At 50.3% G+C, this 18743-nt stretch overlaps 2 protein-coding genes across 6 annotated transcripts; both read left to right on the forward strand.

Moving 5' to 3' along the window:
* The first annotated feature begins 815 nt into the window (after window positions 1-815).
* Window positions 816-2833, forward strand: LOC123345432 (zinc finger and SCAN domain-containing protein 29-like). Its single transcript, XM_044982311.1, has 3 exons — window positions 816-866; window positions 1469-1582; window positions 1927-2833. Exons 1-3 carry the CDS (start codon window positions 833-835, stop codon window positions 2682-2684), a joined length of 906 nt encoding a protein of 301 aa, XP_044838246.1. The 5' UTR covers window positions 816-832; the 3' UTR covers window positions 2685-2833.
* A 7619-nt stretch (window positions 2834-10452) lies between these two features.
* On the forward strand, window positions 10453-18496 carry LOC123345403 (zinc finger protein 250-like). Of its 5 annotated transcripts, XM_044982237.1 has the most exons (5): window positions 10453-10666; window positions 13945-14071; window positions 15968-16084; window positions 16414-18160; window positions 18337-18496. In XM_044982237.1, exons 2-4 carry the CDS (start codon window positions 13945-13947, stop codon window positions 18126-18128), a joined length of 1959 nt encoding a protein of 652 aa, XP_044838172.1. In that variant the 5' UTR covers window positions 10453-10666; the 3' UTR covers window positions 18129-18160; window positions 18337-18496. The 5 variants fall into 5 exon arrangements, with proteins under 5 accessions (XP_044838172.1, XP_044838171.1, XP_044838174.1 ...); XM_044982236.1 differs by having other exon boundaries at window positions 16414-18496; XM_044982239.1 differs by having other exon boundaries at window positions 16417-18496.
* Window positions 18497-18743: the final 247 nt, after the last annotated feature.

An 18743-nucleotide genomic window follows, 5' to 3' on the forward strand; every position in this document is an offset into this window, starting at 1 on the left:
GACTAGATGACCTCCTGAGGTCCCTTACAACCCTGATATTCTATGATTCTATGAATCGGGGTGTGAAACAAACTAACACTAATTCAGAAACCTCAACAATTGTCCTTTTCACCTTGACAGGCTGCAGAATAAGGGCCACGTTTTCTTCCAGATCATCCCATCTACCTAGGGGCTGGGGAAGAGAAATGGCTGTGGTGGATCCAACTCAGGTAGGGGATGTTTATGGGAGTTGTTGGGGAAGGTTGTTGTAGAAGGGGAAAGGGCAGGAAATTCACAGAGTGAGCCAGGGACGGAGACAGGCCGTGTTAAACATGCTGGGACATGCTCGGCCTAGGGGCTGATTTATGAAAAGGCCCATTGCTGCCAGGGCTGGGGTTGAACATTCCCTCATGCTGGATCCTGAACCCACTGGCCAGAGACTGCAATGAAATACAAAGGGAAGGTGCTGGGATTCCAGTCCCTGTTCCCTGCGCGGAGGTCTGCTTCCCATAGCAGCCTGTGCCTAGTAGGTGTGTGGTAAATGAGAAGACCCTGCCCTCCTCCATCTGTTGGGAGGGACAAGGAGCTCTTGCATTCTCTCTGTTCCCTGGAGCCTCCTGGCCACTCTGAGCAGAGTGGGGCTGGGATTCTGCTCCTCTGGCCCTCCCAGAGCTGTCCTATTTTTATGCTTCTCCCCCCACGAATAGTGGGATTGTGGCTGGGGCAGCAGGCACTGAGTGGGGCGCACCTGTTGTTTCAGATGCCGGTGACTTTCGAGGAGGTGGCTGTGTATTTCACCCAGGGGCAGGGGGCTCTACTGGATCCCGGTCAGAGAGCCCTCTACAGGAACGTCATGCAGGAGAATTATGAGACTGTGACCTTGCTGGGTAGGGATTTCTTTCCCCGCAGCTATTTGAAGACCAGGGGCCCTGTATTTCTGAATCTGGTCAGGTTCTTCCCTGGTCAGTGAGATTAGAGGGGAATGGATGACACAGTCCAAGTGCGAGAGAGCCATTTGCCTCCATACCCCCTCCAACTGGATAGGGAAGTCATGAACCTAACTGACATAGTAATTCATTCCCATCCCTCCAGCTGCCACGGGGGGCAGAAGCAGTGTATTATGCTATATACATTAATACTCACTCACACACAGGATCTCTGGGCACCTCCCTTCATGCAACTAACTCTATGTGTGAGGAGGGCTCTGGTATCTGTGGGTTCAGACATAGGCAGGGGTTTAACACGAGAGCTGTGTGTGCCTCAGAAAGTCCCCCAGGGCACAGAGACCCTGAAAACTCCTAGTGAGTGTGTGACAAGTACCCCTCGCCAAGATATTGGCCTCTCCCAAGGGGACTCAGTGACCATGTTCCCATCCCATAGCCCCCAAGAATGTCATGAGTTGAGTTTAAACTCAAGATGTGCCCGTTGTGAGAAATACTGCTCCAGTCTTCAGTACACTCTGATCATGCCTGATTCACCCCCTGAGCAGGACTCCCCATTCCCAAACCTGACCTGATCACTCAGCTGGAAGGAGGAGAAGAGCTGTGGGTCCCGGATCTCCAAGCCTCCAAGGAAAGGAAGATCCCAAGAGGCAGCCGCAAGGGTGAGGAGCCAGTGACACTGACACAGAAACTATATAGCAAATGAAGGAAAAAGTTTAAAATCCATAAAATGTGGTGTGGCCCCCTCAGTTCTGCCTCATCTCACCCAAGTCGGGCTGTGGTCAGCAGGTGTCATGTCATCATGGCAGATATTGCTCATGGCTTCACACCCACCCTGTTTGCTGTCAGGAGTTTTCTCCTCATCTTCACTTCCCTGTGAGTGTTTGGATGGGTTGTGGAGGCAGAATCCAATTTCTCATTCTTCCAATGGTTATTGAGTTGTGTTTTCTCTTTTCTGCCAGCCCAGGCAATGACTCCTGCCTGGATTTTCTCTCTCTTCCAGTAGGTGATGAGACAATGAGTGAGAACGAGGAGGGGAATCCACAGCAGGAAGATCCTGAGCAAGTGGAACTGCAGGGGACCTTTTTGAGAAGAGTAGATGGGAATTTTTCCCAGTGCTTGGAACAGAGAAAAGGCTGGAGTAATTGGTGGGGGTCAGAGAGGAAGCTGGGAAACTGCCGGAGGAAGAAAGTGGATGAATCAATTGAATGTGGAGGAGGAGGAGGCAAGGATCCCAAAGAAACCACAGCCCAGCAGACAAGTCACAAGGAAAAGAAGCTCTGTAAATGCTTGGACTGTGGGAAAAGCTTCAATTACCCCTCAGTCCTTATTAACCACAAGATAATCCACACAGGAGACAGACTTTATAAATGCCTTGAGTGTGGGAAAAGCTACAGTCAACGCTCAGCCCTTATTACCCATGGGAGAATCCATATGGGGGAGAGACCCTATAAATGCTTGGACTGTGGGAAAAATTTCAGTGTGAGCTCACACCTTATTACCCATCGGAGGATACACACGGGAGACAGACCATATAAATGCCTTGAGTGTGGGAAAAGCTTCAGTCGGAGCTCACATCTTATTACACATCAGATACTGCACACGGGAGAGAGACCATATAAATGCTTGGACTGTGGGAAAAGCTTCAGTCAGCAGTCAGTCCTTATTATGCATGGGAGAATCCACACTGGAGAGAGACCCTATAAATGCTTGGATTGTGGGAAAAGCTTCAGTCGGAGCTCACATCTTATTACTCATCAGTGAGTGCATATGGGAGAGAGACCGTATAAATGCTTTGAGTGTGGGAAAAGCTTCAATCATAGCTCCCATCTTATTAAACATCGGAGAGTGCACACGGGAGAGAGACCGTATAAATGCCTTGAATGTTGGAAAAGCTTCAGTGATAAAACAAAACTCATTACACATCAGAGAATCCACATGGGAGAGAAACCGCATAAATGCTTGGATGATGGGAAAAGTTTCAGTTCCAGTTCATATCTTCCTAAACATTGGCGAATCCACACGGGACAGAATCTATAAATGTCTTGACAGTGGAAAAAGTTTCAGTCAAAGATCAAACCTTGCTTCACGTCAGACAAACCACACAATGTAGAGAACCCATAAATGCTTGGATTGTGGGAAAAGCTTCAATAACTGCAGGAAAAGATACAGTCTCAGCTCACACATGACTCCTCATTGGGCAATTCACACAAGAAAGAGCTTAAATGTGGGGGAATCTGCATTTGTTGTTTGCACAGCATCAAGCATCAGCAAATCCACACAGGGAAGAGACTCTCAGATGTCCTTAGCATGGAAAATGCTTCAGTTGGTGCTAACACCACATTGGACATCAGAAACTCCTCCACAGAGGAGAGAAGTTCTCTGTGCCCTGACTAGGGCTGGCCATAGTAAAAACTCCATTTCCTAATTCCCACACACAGCAGTGGCATTTGGCTCCCAGGTATCCATCTGCCCATCTCTGGGGACAGGTTCCAGTAGCAGCTGACCCTGAGTTGATCAGTGACCCTATGGCTTTGCTTGGTCTAAGCTAACCCCGGGCAGAGGCGGAGGAGAAGTCCCGATCAGTCCCTCCTCCCTGCTGCAGCCCTGGCTGCTGAACTGATGGGCCTTCCTCCCTCCTGCTAACCTGCTGAGGGATGGGAGAGAGAATTTCATCCAGAAGCTCCCTCTGCCTGGAGTTCCACCCTCTCCAGTCCCTTCCCAGACGTGATGCCCCTTCCATGGAAAGGGATACTTGGGCCATACCCCACATTTACTCTGGACACCTGTCTCCATCTTTCAGCTACCCCTGGACTAGGCTCCCCCACTTACCTGGAGCTGGTCCTTGCAGGGCGAGTGTTTCTGGAGCTGGCAAATTGTTCATTCCCTAAATCTTCTGAGGTGCTGGATTACAGGGGATCAAATGTGGAGGGACCAGGAGGGATGGGTTATGGGGAGGAAACTGGGAAATTGAACAGTTGGGTCTGGTGGATGTGGGATGCAGAGGGTGCTGGGGAAATCAAGTGTTAGGGATCATGGGATAAGAGAGGAGAGTACAGGGAAGAGAGGTGCTGCCTCTTATCACTCACACCTTCTGCCCCTTTTCCCTGCCTCCTTTGCATCCAGAAAGCACCACTAAGAGGGACTGATTTCTACACAGTCTTTTGTGGGAAGTGTAAAGGCTTTGGGGTCCCACCTCTGCCTGTACAGCATCAGCTTTCGAGGGTCTCTCTGTGGTGGGAAAAGTGTTTGGGATTAGCTAGCAAATCTCCCCTGACCTCCCCCCCACTTTTCCTAGTCTAAACTGACCCCAACCATCTTACATATTCTGATTCCCCCCATTAGCAGAGTGATTGTTAGTGTCACTGAGTTCCCCCTTTGGGGAGAGAGTGTCTCATTCCCCCATAGTCTCACATTGCTCCAGGCTATGCCAAAAACATTTATATTTTGTACACTGACTCCCTTTGAGACCAGAATTAAATAGATTTTAAAAGTCCTGGAGCAGGGTTAGGAAAATGTGGTGTTGGGTTCTGTGTTATTTGAGGACGATGGGGTGAGTTGGAGGGATTCCATCCTCCCCACCTTCATTGTCATGCTCCACCCCGATACAGCAACCTCTCTCTGAGCCTTGGAGAGTTTATCCTCTCCCCGTTCTACCCTCCACCTCCCAGCACGGCACTCCCAACAATGTTCTTTACTCTCCATGCTTAGGAATCACACTTTGATTTTTTTGAGCCTGACAGACCCCTGAGGGCTAGAGATGAAAGTGTCCTGTACTTGGAGTGGGAATTGAAATGAACCTGAAAGCTCTGTTTGAGCTTTCTGAGCTTAAATCCCTGTTTCCATCTATTGGTAAAGTGGCTTCTGGGTTTTTTCAGCCAAGTCCAGAATATTTGTAGATGGATAGATTTTACCTTTGGTTTGTTTTTTTTCTTTTTTGCATTAGGACAATAATAAAACTTTTGTAAATGACACAACCAAATAATGAGGAGGTGCTGAGTACAGCAGGTTTAGCCAGTTCAGAGGAAAATGGATACATTTGTTTTCCTTCTTTTGGGAGTTATGATTCTGTGGGACTTCACTTTATGAACCTGAAAGTGTTTTGTAGCCAATATTGTAGTGTTGGCTTTTCTCTCTTCCTGAGAGAGAACTCAGGAACTATCACATAGTTTGATATTAGTTTAGTTTGACAGGATATAGCGCAGTTTTATTGAGGACTTTACGAGACAAATGATCATTTGTGAGAAGAGTCTTTTTTATTTTAACCTTTCTTAACCCTTTGTCATGAGATTTTTGTGTGTTTGAACAATGAAAATTATCAATATATTTCAGCATGAATGCTGAGGGTGAGTGCTAGATTCACACTCGGAGAGGCCAAGACTGAATGGGGCATGGAGTTACTTCCTGATCCCTGCAGAGATGTGAGATGCAGTCAGGAGCAGGAGAGGGTGGGGAAACAGAGCTGGGAAACTGCAGACCTTTCTCTTGAGAGCCAGAGAGCTGATGCTGAGAACTGTGAACTTGCTGTGCCAATGCCAGAGAGACACAGGAATTACCTTGTGCGTACTGGGTGAAGCCATCCCTGAAATCTAAAGTGCTACAAATTATGTCTCTAGATGAAATATGAGGGGATGGGACAGCATCTCCCGATTGCTGAGAGGATGAGCCTGGGCAGAGACAAGAAGGAAGTTGGGGAAGCCAACATGTCTGAGCCAGCCTTGAATTAAGGCTGACCCCCATTATAGAGGCCAGAGGGAGATGAGGAGCCTGACAGCCCAGCTGGTCATCCCTTCCCCATCTACAAGTGTCTTGCATGGGGATAACAAACAGTCTGCCCCACTCACCCCACACCGTACCCCTCTAATCTCAGCTCCTTGGATTCCCTGCTCTCGGAGTGTTTGCTTTGTACCTGGGTCCCAGCATCTCTCCTGCATTTTCTGCACTTTTCTACCAGTTTGTAACTGTTGCTCTGTTGCTGGTGTATGTGGGATTTGGGTGCTGCAATGTGCTGGGTTGGGGATGTAAAGTACCATGCTGAGCGGGGCTGGGGGTGGGGAAAGGAAAGGAGTCTGTCTTTGTCCATCCTTTGGAATAATAAAGTAGAATTTAGTTTCTCACACTCCCAAGTGTAGTTTGTTTTGCATTAACTACCCAGCAGATTCAGAGTGGAGGTTAACAGTAAAAGCAACGCTAACATGGTCTGGTATGGAAATACACAGGGAGGTTTCCCATACAATCTCACCTCTGCCCTATCATAGCCTCAACTGCAGCCACTATACTCACAAATTTGTGTATGTAAAATATGGCTAAAGTGATTCTGGTCTCTGAGCTGAGTTTCAGCCCAAGATCCCCACTCTCTCACTCTTACCACCTGCTTATTTCTATCTGAGACCCATTTAAATCAATTAAACCTGTGAATAAGGTCTTGCCACACTGGGAGTTTAGATTGGTAGGTTTGGGAGTCTCTCTTTGTTGATACTCAGGCTGTTCCTCATATCACACTTTCATTCAAATTCATTCTTGTCTGATCACAGCGTAATTGTATCTCAGTTAATATCATGATTATTTGTAATACAGCAGCAGCCAGACGCTCCACAGAAGACTACGGCCGTATTGTGCTAGGTACTGCATATACATATCATGGGAGACAGCTCCTCAGGAAAAGAGTTTACAGTCTCAATATGCAGATCGGCCAATGTAATGATTTTGTAACTATCAGGAGCAATCCTGAAATCTAAAGGGCTACGAGTGACGTCCCAATAGGAATAATAAGGGGAGGGGGCAGCATCTCCTGATTGCTGAGAGAACGAGGCTCTGCACTTCATTCACCTTCTGTTATATGTAAAAAAACACAGATTGTTCTCCCCCATAATGACAGCACTTACCCCTAGAGTGCAGAACACATTTTCTGAGCAAAGTCAGTCTGTTACTGGCTTTAACAATAATCATTAACAATGAGTCTGTTTAGACATTTAGCACCGACTGTCAGACCCTGCCTTGCAGTGATACCATTCAAAGCCCTATATTATTCCAATTAAGGTATTTTAGTGCTTGTGGGCCCAAATTATATTAAACCGATTTTTAAAACCCATTAGCTTTTGGGTAAGTTTTTCAAAAGCATCTTTCCCAAAATGACTTAGGGTTGTATTTTTTAAGGTATTAGGTACCTGAGAATGCAGATAGGGGCTTACTGGGGTTACCAAAGAAGGTTAGGCACCAGGGGCTAGATACACAAAAAGATTTAGGTCCCCAGCTGCTACTTTTACTTTAGGTACCTGCATCTGACATTTAGATGCCACCAATCCTCAACTGACCCCCCCCCCAGGGCCGCCCAGAGAATTCCGGGGGCCCGGGGTCTTCGGCGGCGGGGGGCCCCCGCTCAGGGGCGGCTCTAGACCCCAGCGCGCCAAGCAGGCGCGTGGGGCGGCCCTTTCCCTGGGGGACGGCATTTGGCTCCGGTTGAGCTCCCGCAGGCATGCCTGCGGCAGGTCGACCGGGTGCCGCAGGCATGACTGCGGCGGGTGCCGTGGTCCCGCGGCTCCGGTTGACCTGCCACAGTCATGCGTGCGGGAGGTCCAGCCGAGCCGCGGGACGAGCGCCCCCTCCGCAGTCATGCCTGCGGCAGGTCCGCTCATCCCGGGCTCCGGTGGACCTGCCACAGGCATGCCTGCGGGAGCTCAACCGGAGCTGCGGGAAGAGGGGAAACACTCCAGGGGCCCCGGAAAACACTCGTGGGGGCCCCTGCGGGACGCGGGGCCTGGGGCAAATTGCCCCTCTTGCCCCCCCCTCTGGGCGGCCCTGCCCCCCCCCACTCAACTATTGCCTAACTCTGATGGTGTCTAAAGATCCTGTGCACCTAAATTTCTGTCATTTAAATCATCCAAGAGCCTACAAATCTGGTTCTGGGCATGCTTCCAGCTGCCTCAGGTTAGGCACACAGATCCCTATTTCATACCTAAGCACCAGCACGCTCCTCACACTATGTTTTCCCTGGCCTGTCTCTCATGTGGCTGCCCCACTGCCCACTCTGGTTTGTCTCAGGCCCGTGCCCCATTATGGGCTGGGCAGGGGTGAGCTGGAGCCGGTTCGCACCGGTTCGCACGAACCCGTTGTTAAATTTAGAAGCGGTTTTAGAACCGCTTGTTAACTAGCTTCCCTGCGAGGGAAGCTTTGATGGGCTCTGCCTGGGAAGCCTGTAATTCCTCCTCCCGGCCGCCGGGGGGCGCTGCGCTGTGCTGCGAGAGCCATGTGAGCTGCCTCCTGGCCCTGTTGCTGCTCCTGCTCTTTGGACCTCTGGCCCTGGGGCTCCTGCTGCTGCCTGGTGAGTCCCCGGCTGCATCCTGCTGCTCCCAGCCCCCCCCCCCCACGTGTGAGTATCTGCGCCCCTCCCCCGCCTTCCCTGCCCGCAGCCAGCCCCAGCCACCCCCTGCCCACAGCCGCCCCCTGCCCCACCCCCTGCCCACAGCCACCCGCAGCCAGCCCCTGCCCGCAGCCAGCCCTTGCCACAGCCACCCTCTGCCCGCAGCCAGCCTCTGCCTGCAGCCCCTGCCACAGCCACCCCCTGCCCGCAGCCAGCCCCTGCCCACAGCCGCCCTCTGCCCGCAGCCAGCCCTTGCCCCCAGCCAGCCCCTGCCCCCAGCCAGCCGCAGCCAGCCCCTGCCCACAGCCGCCCCCTGCCCACAGCCAGCCCCTGCCCACAGCCACCCGCAGCCAGCCCCTGCCCGCAGCCAGCCCCTGCCCCCAGCCACCCCCAGCCAGCCCCTGCCCCCAGCCAGCCCCTGCCCACAGCCAGCCCCTGCCCACAGCCGCCCCCTGCCCCACCCCCTGCCCACAGCCACCCCCAGCCAGCCCCTGCCCCCAGCCACCCGCAGCCAGCCCCTGCCCACAGCCAGCCCCTGCCCACAGCCACCCTCTGCCCACAGCCACCCACAGCCGCCCTCTGCCCACAGCCGCCCTCTGCCCGCAGCCAGCCCTTGCCACAGCCACCCTCTGCCCGCAGCCAGCCTCTGCCTGCAGCCCCTGCCACAGCCACCCCCTGCCTGCAGCCACCCCCTGCCCACAGCCGCCCGCAGCCACCCCCTGCCCACAGCCACCCGCAGCCCGCCCATCTGCATCACCTGCCCACAGCCAGCCCGTGTCACTCCCTGCCTCCAGCTAGCCCTGCCCCACGCCCCTATCTGCAGCCAGCCCCACATCCACTGGTGCCCTGCAGTTCCCAGGGCAGTAACCCTGCACACCTGCTTTAATGAGGGGGGGGGGCAGGGAGCAGCTGGGACCCACACATGTGCACACCCTAGAGTGACCAGGCAGCAAGTGTGAAAAATCGGGATGGGGGTGAGGGGTAATAGGAGCCTATATAAGAAAAAGACCCAAAAATTGAGACTGTCCCTGATCACCACCCACACATGTGAAACGGAGCTCATTTCTAGTTCAGCCCCATCTTTTTAAAAAAGAACTTTAGGTAGGGTTAAAATACATCTGTATTTTCCTGGACATGTCAGGCTTTTCGGTTCTTAATCACCTCCTGGGAAAATATGGACGTATGGTAACCCTATTGGTACAAAAAATACATGCTGTCGCACATCCCTTAAATCAGAACTTTTTATAGGGAACCCGTTGTTAAGATTTTGGCAGCTCATCACTGGGGCTGGGGGAGGCTAAATTTGGTATTTCAACTCACATGGCACAATGCCACTAGCTCAATTTTGGCCCCAGATGCTCCCCTCCCTCCCCCTCGCGCAACCATGGTGGGACATTCGGGCCTATCCAGAGTGCTCAGAGCACCAGCCCCAGAACCAGACCAGCTGGTGCTTCACTGCCAACATTCAGGCACAGCATGGGGAGCTGCTGTCAGTGCTCACATGAGGGAGCCAGCCAGGAGAGGGGCAGAGGGGGACTGGCAGGGGGCAGACATGGTAGGGGTTGCCTAGAGCCCAGTGATGGGTTAATCCAGCCCTATGACTAACCAGAGGAACCTGATGGCAAAGCCCTGACAGCTCCATGGCCTGAGCTAGGGGAGCAGAGATTGAAACTCCGGCCCAGGGCTAGTAGCCAGTGAGCCTGGTGTGGAGACAAAAGACCATCTCTGACAAACTGCTCCCTGTGCCAGTCTGTGATCAGAGTGACACTCACAGAGTCAGTGTCACCAAGAAACCTGTCTCCTGCTGTTCCCGGTTCTGGGCAGCCTGTCTAGGACCAGGACCTCCATGTGTCCCTGTTAATACTGGGGACTCTGGAACAATGCCCAGTTTCCATGGAAATGCCCCTTCTCCCCTCATTCTGGGATCTGGACGTCTCCTTTCTGCCCATTGACAGAGTGGCTCCTATGTATGATGCTCCCTTAATGCTGAGAGAAGCTGCCTATGCCCAGGGGAACTGGGGCCCAGGGGGCAGGCTCTGTGGTAGGGGGCTGCAGTGCAATCCCTTGATCGCTAGGACCCAGGAGCAGCTGGGATGCGGCACTGGGAGCGATCGCTGGGGTCACTCTGTCTAGGCAGCAGGAAGTGAATCGCACTCCCTGCAGTGACTCTGGGGCGCTGCCACGCTCCTTGTAAGATCCCTGAATCCCGGCGGCGGCGGCTGCTGGGACCCCGGAGCTCTGGCTGCAGCCGGGAGAGGTGAATCTCGAGCAGTAACATTCCGGCTGCTCCCAGAAGCCTCTCCCAGGGCAGAGCCCCCAGCCTGGCCAGGACCTCCCTTCCCGCCCCCAGCCCCTGCTCCCAGGGCGGGCACCGCTTGGAGGGAAGGTAAGAGAGACCTGCCCATCCCCCACCCGCAGGGAGCGGTGCCCCCGGTGCTCCCCTGGCTGCAGGGGGAGGGTTTGGCCCAGGCTGCTCCCAGCGGAGCTGGCTGCGATTCCTGCCCTGTGCCCAGGGAAGCTGCCGCCAGCTCCCATTGTTTGCAGGGCGGGTGGAGCCAGCGCGCGCCCCGGGGGAGGGGGGGCCTGGGACAGCGACACGTGGGGGGATAAAGGCGGGTGGGAGCCGGAGGGGGCTGAAGAGGGGCAGGGGTGGGTGGCAGGAAGGGACTGAAGGGTGATATGGGATGTGTGTGGGGGTAGAAGGGGCTGAACAGGGATGCAGGGGGCGGGATGGGAGTAGGGGGCAGTGGTTGCGCTGCAGGGAGGATGAAGCAATGCGGAGACTCGGGGCGGGAGGAGAATCCTGGGGCGGGAGGGAGCAGGGCTGGGATAGAAGGAATGTGTGTGGGGGGGGGCAGTGAGAAGGGAAGAGGGGGGGGTGAGACTGGGGGCTGGAGGGAGAACGGCGGTGCACGCGGAGGCTGGCTGGGGAATGGGGAGAGAGCCTAGTGATAAAGGAGAGCGATCGTGAGAGGTACAATGGCAGCTCCTCCAGCGCATAGTGCAGGGGAGGGGTGGGGGCTGCCCTGCCCAGCAGCGAGCTGGGCATTTTGTTTTTAGAGGAAATGGTCACGCTGGCGGGGGGCAGCGGACTAAGCCCTTAGGGCTGCAAAGCTACAAGGCAAATATCCCCACAGAATTTGCCCCCAACAGACACACTATTGCATTATTTTCTTAAACCAAACTCATGATTTCTGGGCTCTGGGACTGTCTGGGGTGGCAGGACGGACCAGGGCTTCTCTTGGATTTCTGAGCAGGATTCAGGGCTCAGAGTCACTGCCAGAACAGCAGGGGATAGATCTGAATGGGTGAATGAGAGCAGCATCTGCCTGGCTGTCCCTGGGACTGCTGGAGGAGACCTGGGGTACTCAAAAAGAACAGGAGTACTTGTGGCACCTTAGAGAGGAACAAATTTATTTGAGCATAGGCTTTTGTGGGCTACAGCCCACTTCATCGGATGCATGTAGTGGAAAATACAGTAGGAAGATATATATATATACACAGAGAACATGAAACAATGGGTGTTACCATGCACACTATAAGGAGAGTGATCAGTTAAGGTGAGCTATTATCAGAAGGAGAGAAAAAGAACTGTTTGTAGTGGTAATGAAAATGGCCCATTTCCAGCAATTGACAAGGAGATGTGAGGAAGTGTGTGTGGTGGTGGGGAATAAACATGGGGAAATAGTTTTACTTTGTGTAATGGCCCATCCACTCCCAGTCTTTATTCAAGCCTAATTTGATGGTGTCCAATTTGCAAATTAATTCCAATTCAGCAGTCTCTTGTTGGAGTCTGTTTCTGAAGTTTTTTGTTGCAATATTATGACTTTTAGGTCTGTAATTGAGTGGCGAGGGAGACTGAAGTGTTCTCCAACTGGTTTTTGAATGTTATAATACTTGACATCTTATTTGTGTCCATTTATTCTTTTACGTAGAGACTGTCCAGTTTGGCCAATGTACATGACAGAGGCACATGATGGCATATATCACATTGGTAGATGTGCAAGTGAACAAGACCCTGATGGTGTGGCTGATGTGATTAGGTCCTATGATGGTATCCCCTGAATAGATATGTGGACAGAGTTGGCAACGGGCTTTGTTGCAGGGATAGGTTCCTGGGTTGGTGTTTTTGTTGTGTGGTGTGTGGTTGCTGGTGAGTATTTGCTTCTGGTTGGGGGGCTGTCTGTAAGCAAGGACTGGCCTGTCTCCCAAGATCTGTGAGAGTGATGGATCGTAGGTGACTTTTGGATGTAGAAGCCCTCTACACCAACATTCCACACAAAGATGGACTACAAGCCATCAGGAACAGTATCCCTGATATTGTCACGGCAAACCTGGTGGCTGAACTTTGTAACTTTGTCCTCACCCATAACTATTTCACATTTGAGGACGTGTACCTTTAAATCAGCGGCACTACTATGGGTACCCGCAGTAGGGATCGTCTGACTAGGATGGTGATAGTGACTGTGAAATGCTCAGAGAGATAAGAGAGGCTATAAAAATAAAAAACTCAATAACAACAGGGGATTTCAACTATCCCCATATTGACTGGGTACATGTCACCTCAGGATGGGATGCAGAGATAAAGTTTCTTGACACTGTAAATAACTACTTCTTGGAGCAGTCAGTCCTGGAACCCACAAGAGGAGAGGCAATTCTTGATACAGTCCTCAGTGGAGCAGAGGATCTGGTCCAAGAGGTGAATATAGCTGGACTGCTTGGTAATAGGGACCATAATATAATTAAATTTAACAACTCTGTGAGGGGGAAAACACCACAGCACCCCAATGTTGTAGCATTTAATTTCAGAAAGGGGAACTATACAAAAAATGAGGAAATTAGTTAAACAGAAATTAAAAGGTATGTGCCACAAGTCAAATCCCTGAAAGCTGCATTGAAACTTTTTAAAGATACCATAATAGAGGCTCAACTTAAATGTGTACCCCAAATTAAAGAGATGCAATAAAAAGTGCCACCATGGCTAAACAACAAAGTAAAAGAAGCGATGAAAGGCAAAAAGACATCCTTTAAAAAATGGAAGTTAAATCCTATTGAGAAAAATAGAAAGGAGTATGAACTCTGGCAAATGAAGTATAAAAATATAATTAGGAAGGACAAAAAAGAATACACAGGGTCAGGTAGGGAGGAGGATAGGGTCTGAAACACACACTGGGACTTTCTCAGGCTAAGGCCTGATTTATGAACAGGCTCATTGGGAGGTGAACATTCTCCCATTTCTGAAACAGGAACTGCCGCTCCCCTGGACAGGGCTGGGAAAACAGACCAGAGTGTGGAGCTGAACCCACTAGGTAGAGACTGCAGGGGTATACAAAGGGATGATGCTGGGATTCCTGTCCCTGTCACCTGCCCAGATCTCTGCTTCCCACATCAGCCTGTGCCTAGTAGGTTTGTGGTAAATGAGAAGATCCTGCCCTCCTCTGTCTGTTGGGAGGGACATGGAGTTCTCACTTTCTTGCCACTCCCTGAAGCTTCCTGGCTGCTCTGAGCAGGGTGGGGGTGAGATTCTGCTTCTCTGTCTCCCCCACTCACCCCCACCCGGGTGAGCTTGCTTGCTTGCTTCCCTCCTTCCTTCCTTCCTTCCCATGAATAGTGGGATTGTGGCTGTGGCAGCAGGTGCTGAGTAGGGAAAATTTGTTGTTTCAGATGCCGGTGACTTTCGAAGACGTGGCTGTGTATTTCACCGAGGGGCAGGGGGCCCTGTTGGACCCTGGTCAGAGAGCTCTGTACAGGGAAGTAATGGAGGAGAATTATGAGAATGTGACCTCACTGGGTAAGGCTTTCCTGGTCTCTCTGTTATTAGAAGCCATGGGGTCTGCATTTCCAAATCTGTCTGGTGCATCTTTGGAGAGAGAGACTGGAGGTGAACGAACCCTATAATCCACAGCTGCTGTGTGAGAGAGACTTTCATCTCCTTACACCCTCCAATGAGATAAGGGTGTCAAAACCTAATGGACATTCTATCTCATCCCCACCCCTCCAGTTTCAAGGGGGCAGAAGCTGTGTATTGTCCTGTCTGTATTATTTTTCAGGCACACACAGAATCCCTGTGTGACCAGTTCCCCCTGGGGTGCCACCTAGAACTGGGGTACCACTGAGCCCTCTGACCCACAAGGCCTGGGCTCCCTCTCACACTATGCATCTATGACAAGCTGCAGACCCACTCCTAGTCCCACACTTCCACCAGCATCCACACAGGCAGGGACACACCCCGCTGCAGTTACATGCAGGCTCTCTGTCCAGCCCCTGCATGAACCAACAACAGGAATGCTATAACCAGGATAACTCCCAGCTCCCACCCCCTCTGGAGTATGAACCCAAAATTATACCATATTGCGCTGCACAGGGAACTGTACAATGTAAGATCATAGAGTTCACCTCCCCCCTCAGTGTGGGGAGGAAATGCAACAAACTTGTGTTAAATCAAACTAAGATTTTTCCCCCAAACACTTCACTTAAAGGCACACTGGGTTTAGATTAAAACATAAAACACGTTTATTAGCTACAAAAGATAGACTTTAAGTGATTATAAGTGATACCAAACAGATCAAAGCAGATTACCTAGCAAATAAACAAACACAAACTAAGCTTAATATACTAAATACATTGGATATGTTAGCAGATTCTCACCCTAACTGATGGTACAGGCAGACTTGTAGATTCTTAAGGCACAAGCTGCATTAGCTTTACAGCTTGTTTTTCTCAGGTCTTCATACACAGGCTAGAAATCCCTTCAGCCTGGATCCAGCACTTCCCCCAGTTCAGTCTTTGTTCCTCAGGTGTTTCCAGGAGTCTTCTTGTATGAGTGAAGAACAATAGATGAATTCACTCTCTGCCTTAGATAGCTTTAGCATGCAGTGGGAACCCTTTGTTTCAAAACTTGGTTCCCAGACCAGTTTGTGGAAAAATACTGACATCCCAAGATGGAGTCCAGAGACGTGTGGTCTGGTCACATGTCCTTGTAGAGTTATAGCAGCCACTGTTTACTGGCTGGCCAAAATGCCCACAGGAAGGTTAAGCTATTCCACAGTCCATTGTCTTTGCTGATAGACCATCAGCCCCGTCTGGCTTCTTCATTGTTGTACCTGAAAGGCTGGCCGTGGGTATTTTCCAGAGTAAGCCCATTTGAATTACAGATCCCTAGTCAATAATCATAACTTTAGATACAAAAATTATACTTGCATACAAATTGGATATTCATATTCAGCAAATCATAACTTTTCCAATAACATCTTACATGACTCGTCTTGCAAAAAAGGAATAATAATTACGTTATAATTATATCATAATAATATCACTATGAAGAATATGCGGTGCAGTGTCACATCCTGTTCACCTCCCTTCTTGAGACCAGCTCCAGCCATGATGAGGGGTTTGGGCACTGCAGATTTAGAAATAGACAGGGGTTTAACTCCAGAGCTGTGTGTGTGTCAGCAAGGCCCCCAGAGTGCACAGATCCTGCAAACTCCTAATGAGGGTGTAACAATTCCTCTCACCTCCCCAGACATCTGTCTTTCCCAAGGGGGCTCAGTGACCACATTCCCATCCTCCTGGATTCCATGTTCTCCCAGCACAGCACGGGCACAGGTTCAACTCCAGGAATGTCCTTTGTGACAAATACTCTACCAATCCTTCATGCACCCTGATCTTGTCTCTTTTCATCCCCAAGCAGGGTTTCCCATTCCCAAACCTGACCTGATCACCCGGCTGGAACGATGGGAAGAGCCATGGATACCCGATCTCCAGGTCTGCCAGGAAAGGGAGATTCTGAGAGATACCCACATAGGTAAGGTGTTGGTAAAACTGATACAGAAACCATCTGGCGATTGAGGGAAAACATTGAGAATCCCAAAAATGTGGTGTCAGTGAGCACCTCAGTTCTGCCTCATCTCACCCAGGTCAGGGCTGTAGTCAGTATATATCATTCATGGCTTTCCACCCATCCTGCCAGCTGCAGGCGTTTCCTTCCCTATGAGTGTTTGGATGGGATGTGAAGGCAGAATACAATTGTACAGTCTTTGAAAATTTATTGTGTTGGATTTTCCCTTTGTGCTGTTCCTCTTTCTCCTCACCACAGACAGTGACTTCTGCCTGGATTGTCTGTCTCTATCCCAGCAGGTGATAAGCGAGAGAGTGAGAAAGAGGAGGATAATCAACATCAGGAATTTCCTGGGAAAGTGGAACCACAGAGGACCTTTAGGAGAAGAGCTTTAGGGAATTTCTCGCAGTGCTTGGAACAAAGAAAAGCCTCTGGAAATCAGCACTGGTCAGAGAGGCTATTCAGAAACCAGCCTACCAAGAAAGTGACTGAATCTATTAAATATGTGGGAGGATGCAAGGATCTTGAGGAAACCACAGCCCAGCAGACAAATCACAAGAAAGAGAAACCCAATCAGTGCCTCAAATGCGGGAAACAATTCATTCTGAGATCACACCTTCTTACACATCAGACAATCCATATGGGAGAGAAATCCCATAAATGCTTTGAGTGCGGGAAGAGCTTTAGCCACAGCTCATACCTCACTGCACATTGGAGGACCCACACTGGAGAGAGACCCTTTATATGCTTGGACTGTGGGAAAAGCTTCAGTAACAGCTCAAACCTCACTAAACATCGGAGAATCCACACAGGAGAAAGACCATATAAATGCCCAGACTGTGGGAAATGTTTCATTCAGAAGTCAACTCTTGTTACACATCAGACAATCCACACTGGAGAAAGACCCCATAAGTGCTTAGACTGTGGGAAAAGCTTTAGCCACAGCTCATACCTCATTAGACATTGGGGGACCCACTTGGGAGAGAGACCCTATAAATGTCTTGAGTGTGGGAAAAGTTTCATTCGGAACTCGCACCTTATTAGACATCAGAGGATTCATACTGGAGATAAACTTCATCAATGCCTCCACTGTAGGAAAAGTTTCATTGAGAGACCAAACCTTATTAGACATCAGGCAATCCACACAGGAGAGAGCCCCCATAGGTGCTTGGAGTGTGGGAAAAGTTTCACACAGAGATCAGCTCTTGTTACACATCAAGCAATCCACACAGGAGAGAGACCTCATAAGTGCTTGGACTGTGGAAAAAGTTTCATTCAGAGAACAAACCTTATTTCACATCAGACAATACACACAGGAGAAAAACCGCATAAATGCTTGGATTGTGGGAAAAGTTTTGCTCACAATTCAGGACTTATTGTGCATCAGAGAATCCACACAGCAGAGAAGCCCTATAAATGTTTGGACTGTGGAAAAAGTTTCAGTCACAAATCAAATCTTAATAAACATCAGAGAATCCACACGGGAGAAAGGCCATATAAATGCCTAGACTGTGGGAAATGTTTCATTCAGAAATCAAGCCTTGTTACACATCAGACAACCCACACTGGAGAGAGACCCCATAAGTGCTTGGACTGTGGGAAAAACTTTAGCCACAGCTCATACCTCACTAGACATTGGAGGACCCACACGGAGGAGAGACCCTATAAATGCCTTGAGTGTGGGAAAAGTTTCATTCAGAGCTCACACCTTATTAGACACCAGAAAATTCATACTGGAGATAAACCTGATAAATGCCTCCACTGTGGGAAATGTTTCACTGAGAGAACAAACCTTATTAGACATCAGGCAATCCACACAGGAGAGAGCCCCCATAGGTGCTTGGAGTGTGGGAAAAGTTTCAATCAGCGATCAAACCTTATTGTACATCAGCGAATCCACACAGGTTATAACCTTCATAAATGCCTTGACTGCGGGAAAAGCTTCAGTAGGATCTCAGAGCTTACTAAACATCAGATAATCCACAAGGGTGAGACCATAGAAATAGTTTAAAGAACAGGAGTACTTGTGGTCCCCAACTTTTTTCGTCTGGCAACGAACCACGGAGGACCGTGGCGGTGGACGAGCATCTGCCGAAATGCTGCCGACAAGTGGCAACGTCAATAGGTGTCGCCGCTGACAAGCAGTGTCATCCTTTGGCGGCATTTTGGCTGCAACGCCTCTGGATGGTGCTGCTTGGCGGCGGCATTTTGGTGGATGCTCGTCTGCCAGCCAGTATGCAGGTGCACTTAGACTCCCCGGTGGGTGCCATGGCACCCGCGGGCACCACGTTGGAGACCCCTGCCTTAGAGACTAACAAATTTATTTGAGCATAAGCTTTCGTGGACTACAGCCCACTTCGTCCGATGTATAGACTGGAACATATAGTGAGGAGATATATATACACATACAGAGAACATGAAAAGGTGGGAGTTGCCCTACCAACTCTAAGAGGCTAATTAATTAAGGTGAGCAATTATCATCAGGAGAAAAAAAAGTTTGTAGTGATAATCAAGATGGCCCATTTCAGCCAGTTGACAAGAAGGTGTGAGGATACTTAACATGGGGAAATAGATTCAATGTGTGTAATGGCTTAGCCATTCCCAGTCTCTATTCAAGCCTAAATTG

Source organism: Mauremys mutica, chromosome 12, assembly GCF_020497125.1.
Source record: "Mauremys mutica isolate MM-2020 ecotype Southern chromosome 12, ASM2049712v1, whole genome shotgun sequence".
In the NCBI taxonomy this organism is placed as follows: Eukaryota; Metazoa; Chordata; order Testudines; family Geoemydidae; genus Mauremys; species Mauremys mutica.

Coding starts and splice junctions, on each gene's coding strand:
- LOC123345432 (XM_044982311.1), top strand. CDS start 833: ATGCAGGAGAATTATGAGACTGTGACCTTGCTGG. Junction 867..1,468: donor TGAGACTGTGACCTTGCTGG/GTAGGGATTTCT, acceptor CCCCCTGAGCAG/GACTCCCCATTCCCAAACCT. Junction 1,583..1,926: donor CCCAAGAGGCAGCCGCAAGG/GTGAGGAGCCAG, acceptor CTCTTCCAGTAG/GTGATGAGACAATGAGTGAG.
- LOC123345403 (XM_044982236.1), top strand. CDS start 13,945: ATGCCGGTGACTTTCGAAGACGTGGCTGTGTATTTCACCGAGGGGCAG. Junction 14,072..15,967: donor TGAGAATGTGACCTCACTGG/GTAAGGCTTTCC, acceptor TTCATCCCCAAG/CAGGGTTTCCCATTCCCAAA. Junction 16,085..16,413: donor TCTGAGAGATACCCACATAG/GTAAGGTGTTGG, acceptor TCTCTATCCCAG/CAGGTGATAAGCGAGAGAGT.